This window comes from Montipora foliosa, chromosome 13 (genome assembly GCF_036669935.1).
Source record: "Montipora foliosa isolate CH-2021 chromosome 13, ASM3666993v2, whole genome shotgun sequence".
Classification (NCBI taxonomy): Eukaryota; Metazoa; Cnidaria; class Anthozoa; order Scleractinia; family Acroporidae; genus Montipora; species Montipora foliosa.
In genome coordinates this window covers 3,941,244-3,949,417 of record NC_090881.1, presented here as the reverse complement: position 1 = coordinate 3,949,417, position 8,174 = coordinate 3,941,244, and the positions used below count along the sequence as shown (strand labels likewise).

Here is an 8,174-nt window from a genome sequence, read left to right as displayed (position 1 = left end):
ATTTGTAACGTAGAAATTAAGGCAATTTCCTTTTAGAATGTCAATAGCATGGGTGTTCCCACAAGTCTTTCATACATTGGTATATTCCAGACGATTCAGTGGTAGTATCATGCAATGTTCCAAAACAGTTTCTTAGATCTTTGAGTTCAGTTTTTCGGTAAAAGATGTCAACAGCATTAGAGGCCTGGTGCAAAATATAGATTTGTTAATAGGAGTGAATTATAATAAACGTTTATAGACAATACGGAAAAGATAAGATAACAAAATTAAACTATCTTTCGTCATTTTTTTTTAATAATAAATGAATAGATGAGTTAATTGCACTTTCTCATTTTTCTCAGGGTCGGATACAAAGTCGTTTGCTGGATTTCGGGCATGTTACTGTGTGAATGGATATTTTCGAAGGCACATGTTTAACGCCTGCGAGTCATGTGAACAACGACCCGGATTAAAATGCGAAAATGGAACGGTTAGTCTTAAACCGGGTTACTGGTGGAAATGGGAGAACGATACATACAAAGAACTTTACAAATCCTTCAGCGACTTCTTACAGCGGAATTCTTCTGTTGGAAACCAATCCATCATAGAGTACCGATACCCTCTTCCTCACGAATATAAATGTCCAAGACCGAAATCATGTCTGGGAGGTATGAACTCCACATGTTTTGCTGGATATGAAGGACCATTGTGTGAAGTGTGTAGTTATGGATATTACAAACAGTTGAAGACATGCAAAGAGTGCCCCTCAACAGCATGGATGACAGCACAGCTTTCCGTCATGGCAGCAATAACTATTATAATCGCTGTGGTTGTGATTTGGAGAAGCAGGAAACAAGCCAAGAAGAAACAAGATCGCTCCGTAGTTGATATAATTCTTGGAAGACTAAAAATTGCAATCGGTTTCTACCAGGTAACATTTGGAGTTATCGATGCATTTGCATACATCAAATGGCCAGACTCTCTCGAGCTTATTGGGAAATATTCTGAGATGTTACAGCTAAATATTTTCCAGATTGCTCCTATCCACTGTCTCTTTCCAGATCTAAAAATCAATGCTTTTGGAAGATTGTTCACTGTTCTTGGTATCAATGCTGCAGTCGTCATTTTAGCATTCATTATTTATGGCATTAGGAAAGTCTTATTAAGCAGAAAGACTTCCCCGAGTCAAGCCGAAAAAGTGAAGAAAATTTCCGAAACAAAGCAGTTGGTCTACAGAACAGTCTTCTTTTTCCTTTACCTAACCTATCTAAACACCTGCTCCAAGACAGCAAATGTTCTTCCCCTTGCCTGTCAAACACTGTGCCTTGACGAAAAACGTGAAAAGTGCGATACGTTTCTAAAAGTTGACTTTAATGTCAAGTGTTCCAGCCAAGAATACCGACGATCTGTGATTGTTGCATATTGCAGTATTTTGTACATCATGTTTCTACCTCTGGCTGTTTTGGTAGTTCTGTGGAGGCACCAAAGATCATTGAAGAAACATGGCGACAGAGCCGACGATGAATCCACACATTCCCAGCATCCAGTTCCAGAAATTGTCACAGGATTACGCTTTTTGTTCGCAAATTACAACACTCGCACATGGTATTGGGAACTTGTTGAAATGGCTCGAAAGGTGACATTAACTTCAGGCATTATCCTGATAGGAGGTGAGAGCAGAGCCTACGTTGGGTTAGCATTGATTATATCAGGTCTCTATGGTATGCTCTTTGCGTCCAAGCGGCCAATAGCGGAACCATTTGAGAACAGCCTGATGGTTTCTTCCCTTGCCGTCACATTCGTCAACCTCGTAATAGGTGTTGTCAGTAGAATACCAGTAGAGAGCGCACAATCCTCGCTGGACTCCTACATGGACCATATCATGTTCAACGCATTGGTATTTGGAGCAAATTTTCTGGTTATTGCAATTCTTGTGGGTAAGCATTTTGTTCGTATTTAAGCTTAAATCAAAAAGAGTTGGGACGAATCCTAACCTTAGCCCTTACCCTAACATACAGCAGTACACTTTATTTGGAAGATACCACGCTACGATTGAGACAAAGAATCGGTTTGTACTTTGCGGTCCCAATTCCTTTATTTTTAATTTTCATCAGAGAGCAAACTTACAGACTTATATTCAAAGTGCCCCCATAATCCTCTTTAGCTATAGATCGATCCGGAGATACGTAGTCGTTTCCATACTTTGATCTCCCAGAGGGTGGGGAGTGGCACTATTTACTTTGCCAAATGATGAGCACACCATGCTTAAATTTGACGAATAAAAGAAATGTTCATTGTTACAATATAGTGACCTAGTTGAGAGGATGGTTGTTCATTACAGAAAAGCCAAAGGCAACCATGGAGGTCCGAGTTTCTGGCACAAGGGTGGATTAGAAAATAATGTTGATCTATCACTTTGTGGTCTTGCCCCAGCACAGTCACAAATTGATTTATTTTAGATTCACTTTGCGAGCGAAACAAACAAAGGGCCACCAATTTTAACCAATCAGAAGAAGTCATGTCACGCGTGATTGATTCTGCCATGTTTTTTTCAGTGACATGACAACTGATTTTCCCGGGAAAGGGTATTCTAAGAATAGACTTATTTGTGACTGTGCTGGGGAGCCCATTCATGTTATAACAACACTCTTATCTAATTCACTCTTCTTTGGCATCAGGAGAATCTGTTTGCTCATTACTTTCCATCTTGTGGTATAACAAAGATTGATTTAGCCTGCGAGCAGGCCCTCCGAGGGACTGGGGTTGGGGGTAGAATGAGAGCCTGCCCGCAAGGCTTTGTATTCTGAATGTCGCGTCCAAATTTTGGACGCAAAATACTGATTGGCTGAAATGAAATTACCTCGTGACGTCACCAGTGAAAAGCTCCGACAATAAGAAAGCCTCTTTGCTTCGCAGAGATGAGGTGGTCAGAAATGCGTCTGAGAAAATTGTAGAATGTTGCAATTTACCATAACTTTACATAATTAAAGGTCGGGCGACGCGATGCAATGGCTTCTCTACTGGAAGGAAGGAAGTTCTATCTCTGTTATCCACAGGATTCGGAAAAAGGCTTATTTCCCAACTGTTTTTCGTAGCGGCCAAAATACAACGAGGGCGACTTCATGTCACCGTGGTAGTTTCCTGTCCTCGACAAAGCATTATCGCTGATCACATTTGGACAAAAATGGGCCTTTCGGCTGCCTCTGTTGCTGATTTAACGATAGAGAACGATAGAGGAACTCTACACGATTTTAGCAAGTATTTGGTTAAGCCGAAAAGGCGACTCCACAAATGATTGCTCGATCTCCTCGTAACTCCGCAAATACTCAATAAACCTTTGAAATAAATTGGTGTAGGTATTAGAATATTGTAATGTATGTAATGTCTTGATTCATTAAAATAAATTTAAAAAGATAACCCCGCTTCGCTTTACCGAAATTTGGCAGCAGTTGTGGTCGACGATTCTCACACAGAGGAGATGCGGTCAGGGAAAACGAATTTCTCTATTACGATTCCCGTCGTTTGAAGTTTGTGTGCTTAATTTTTCCCTAACGAACGAAACATTTTTTCCGCGGAAGGGACTTCGACGAATTACCGTAATGAATATTCAGCTACGCTTTACAGCATCAGCAATAGTTGTTATAGGCTTTTCTGGCGAAGTCTTCCTTCCTTTACAGTTTTTTTTTTTGAGTTTCTGCCTCGAGCAAATTGAAATACACAACGGGTGGCTTTCTGTTTTCTGTTCTTTTTTGAATGTTTACTTCGGGTGCGCGCTGATTGGCTAATTTTTGACAGCTCTCTCAGCGTGACATCAGGAGGCGGCATTCAAAATTCAAAGGGATGCGTGCAGGCTCTCCTTCTCTCCCACCGAGGAGAGAGAGCCTGCTCGCAGGCTAAGATTGATTGAGTTGCAATGTCAAAGTGAAATTTTCAACTTAAGGCCGGTGCCTACTATAGCTATCGCGCATACGTTCTGCGCATCTCGAGATACTCGTATGGGTTGTGTCTTTTAATACAGGGATATTTTTGCGCGGTTCAAAACTATGCGGAGAGAGAAGAACTTAGCAAATGCTCTTTGTATCCGAAAAGAAAATTGGGGGTAAACACGCATTTTTCAGAGTCAATTAAGCTTCAATTTGGAAACAAAAACTTCATACATTGTTTTATGTATATTTGTTGTATTTTAAAGCGGTTTACAAATACTCTTGATTAATTATCTGCGAAAAATACGTGTTACACCCAATTATCTCTTTGGATTTCAATAACACTTGTCAAGATCTTCTTTTCCCGCATATTCAGTAAACCGCACAAAAATACCTTTGAATTAGTAGACACCTTCCTTAAATTTAGCCAAGTCAAACAAAGAGGCTAGGTGGCAAAGCTCAACTATGCTTAGCGTTCTTTTTTAAACCATCTTACGAGTTGTGTTACTTTACTAAAACAAAGTAAGTTCTTCTAGAAATTTTTACTCAATTTCGATCGAAAACAATTCAGCATCTTACAATATGATTGGAATACAGTGATACGAACAAACATGCGGGCATTTACAACCAAAGGGGGAAAAAACAACAGTCGGGCGAAATATGCATTTTGCAAAGTACCAAGCTCCGTTGTTGTGCTTCTCGTTCACTTGCGATACCATACAAACGTATTCACTTTTTTTTTTTTTCTTCTTCTTCTTTTTTTAGTCCAGTACGGCAGGTATTTTCTCCGCTTTATTAAAGAGTGGCGTAAAAATCCACAATGGTCTCTTTCGTGTTGCCTGGCGTTGCTTTTGCCTCTTAATGACCTCCACAACGAAATACGAGGAATGACAGGGAAAAATTTGCTGAATGAACAAGTCCAAACTGGTAATTTTAACATGCCATCAGTATCTAGTACGTTAAACGAGAGTGGAGCAGTAAGTTTTGAACTTGTTACTATTCATGAAGAGCCGAAAGAGTCAGTTAAACCTCGACCAGTCAACTTTGGCTTTGAAGAAAGCGACAACGATGGCCTTGAAGAAGAAGATGCTGACAAAGTGGCATTTAAAACAAGAAAGAAAAGTAGATCAGTTCGCTTTGCAATTGCTACTATTCATGAGCAGCCAAAAAAGTCAGTTAAACCTCGATCAGTCAACTTTGGCTTTGAAGAAAGCGACAACGATGGCCTTGAAGAAGAAGATGCTGACAAAGTGGCATTTAAAACAAGAAAGAAAAGTAGATCAGTTCGCTTTGCAATTGCTACTATTCATGAGCAGCCTAAAGAGTCAGTTAAACCTCGATCAGTCAACTTTGGCTTTGAAGAAAGCGACAACGGTGGCCTTGAAGAAGAAGATGCTGACAAAGTGGCATTTAAAACAAGAAAGAAAAGTAGATCAGTAAGCTTTGAACTTGCTACAAAAGCGTCAGTTGAACCTCGATCAGTCAACTTTGGCTATGAACAAAGCAGCAATGATGGCCTTGACAAAGAAGATGCTGACAAAGTGGCATTTGGCGCAAGGAAGGAGAGTGGAGCAGTAAGCTTTGAAGTTGCTACTGTTCATGAGCCGCCAAAAGAGTCAGTTGAACGTCGATCAGTCAACTTTGGCTTTAAAGACAGCGACAACGGTGGCCTTGAAGAAGGAGATGCTGACAAAGTGGCATTTGACGCAAGAAAGGAGAGTGGAGCAGTAAGCTTTGAAGTTGCTACTATTCATGAGCAGCCAAAAGAGTCAGCTGAACCACGATCAGTCAAATTTGGCTTTGAAGAAAGCGACAACGGTGGCCTTGAAGAAGAAGATGCTGACAAAGTGGCATTTGACACAAGAAAGGAGAGTGGAGAAGTAAGCTTTGAAGTTGCTACTATTCATGAGCAGCCAAAAGAGTCAGTTGAACGTCGATCAGTCAACTTTGGCTTTGAAGACAGCGACAACGGTGGCCTTGAAGAAGGAGATGCTGACAAAGTGGCATTTGACGCAAGAAAGGAGAGTGGAGCAGTAAGCTTTGAAGTTGCTACTATTCATGAGCAGCCAAAAGAGTCAGCTGAACCTCGATCAGTCAAATTTGGCTTTGAAGAAAGCGACAACGGTGGCCTTGAAGAAGAAGATGCTGGGAAAGTGGCATTTGACACAAGAAAGAAGCTGGATCATCACGCAAACCCGAGAGCGACATTCGACACTCATTTCTGACTGGCTTGTTTGAAGTATGAACTGGACTGACTCAAGATTATCGCGGACAACGGCATTCTTTAGTAGAAATATAGAACCTTAAGTCCTTCAATAATGTAACCTGGCAACATATGATTATCTTATTTGATCGTGAAATCGTTATCAGGAATGGAACATAAATGATTACCTCCACGTAAGTCTCAAGGTTTGAAATTCCTCACGGCACATTCCTTTCATTTATTCTCCACCCCTGCCCCTTCTCCCGAGATTCTGTCTTTGAGATTGTTTATCGTTAAAACTCTAGATTAAACCGGCTGGTTCTTAGAAATAATGTCTGTCGTTGATTCTGCCTTCCTTGACCATAACTGATGAGGGCCAAAGTCTTGGATACTCTAAATCTTGTATCGTGATTTCCTTACCATGTAGTATTTTTTAGATAAAATGAACATGCAACTGACGACAATATAAAGTTGTCACGAGAGGCAGATCGCGGGAAAAAAGGGCATTGTGAATGACACGGATCGCATTCTTCCAAAAAACAACAACCAAAGTAAGGATTAACATGAACCGATCACCAACCTGCCGTTTGCAACTTATACTGATACACAGCTAGTTGACAACATAAACCAACAATATAACTGTGAGCATAGCCTTGAGACAAGTAATGAACGAGGTTCAAGAGTCTTTTATTGAGTTCATATACGTGTTAAAATAATTAAACGTAAATAGTTTCAGATTTTGTAACCAAGTTTTTTTTTTTTTAAAGAAGTAAAAGTGTTTGATCTCCTGTGCGAGCAGTTGTGCCTTGAAGCTCAGTCAGTGTGCCAGACTGGTTGAAGGCTCAGCGTTGTCGCTTTGCTGTTTTCCAAGACAGGAAACTTTGCAAAGCACTGTCTCGTCTCACTCGGGTGCACGTATACAGATGGTCAACGGCGACATACTGCAAGGAAGGAGCATGCTTTGGTTTAGCGTCCCGTCCAGGGATGAGTAGTAAAAGTCTCAGTCGCTTCATGCTACAGAAACCGGGATGAGCTCCAGCAGTGTGAACCCTCGGGGGACGAGAGCGACTTCTCTTTGGCTTGCATTGCCAACCATGATGGGTACTAATCTGGCTAATATCGTACTTTACAAAAAATCTAATTATCTGGAGCATTCAGTTGTTATGTTCTGATCGATGAACAAGTTCAGGAGTAGACAAAGTCAGCAGTTTAGTTAAGTAACTGAAAGAGAAAGCACTGCGTGTGCAGCACCATGTCATCTTAAAAGTAATTAAGTAATTTCATTGTATGAACAATATTAAGCCTTCCAAAAATGGAATCGTGTACACGTGTGTTGACGAAGAGACTCGGTGGTGAAGATGGACTCTCCTGATTATGGACTGCTGCCTTGTAAAAATATCAAACACGATGATTTGCACAATTTATTGCTCTGCATGGTTATGCCTTCTTAACTTTACTTAACCTTATCGTTGAAGACCTTTGGAACTTACACAAGCTTTTTAAGCTGGTAGGCTGCCAAAATGTCGCTTACAATTTTCTTTATAATGCTTAAAAGACCTTTTAGTGACTGAATGCATGATAGTTTATACCGTGTACTTTTGTTTTTAAAATTGCTATAAATTTTAGTAGTTTAGTTTGCATCTTGTGATGTTGCCAGGTAGCTGCTTAGCTTCAATAAAACAATGCCGATTCATTGAAGAAAGGAAGATAATTTTATTTAACTTAAAACAAATGATCTTTTAAAATGATCTAATTATCTGGAGAATTCAGTTGTTATGTTCCGATCGATGAAGATCAAGGAGATGGAAAAATCTTGCTCAAGGCCTTTGAAGTTAAAAAAGTTCAAAGGCCTTGAGCAAGATTTTTCCATCTCTTGGAATCCTCAATAATAATACCATGTGAGATGGGGAAGCTGAAGCGTAGGCCCCAAGGTCCAAAAAATGAGATAGGGCGGGTTAGGGGATCCTTGGTAGTATGCCTCCAGGCTTGATTAAAAAGGCAAAGATAAAAATTAAGGAAAAAAAAAAGAATGATAATAGAGACATTAGGATTTGCATATATTTGATACC

At 40.2% G+C, this 8,174-nt stretch overlaps 1 protein-coding gene across 1 annotated transcript in view; it reads left to right on the top strand.

The window, feature by feature from the left end:
- Window positions 1–7,828, top strand: part of LOC137983840 (uncharacterized) — a 46,244-nt gene extending 38,416 nt beyond the window's left edge. Inside the window, exons 10-11 of the mRNA XM_068831013.1 lie at window positions 342–1,916; window positions 4,668–7,828. Coding sequence (XP_068687114.1) covers window positions 342–1,916; window positions 4,668–6,127 — 3,035 coding nt within the window. The 3' untranslated portion in view covers window positions 6,128–7,828. The remainder of the gene's footprint in view (window positions 1–341; window positions 1,917–4,667) is intronic.
- The last annotated feature ends 346 nt before the right edge of the window (window positions 7,829–8,174 follow it).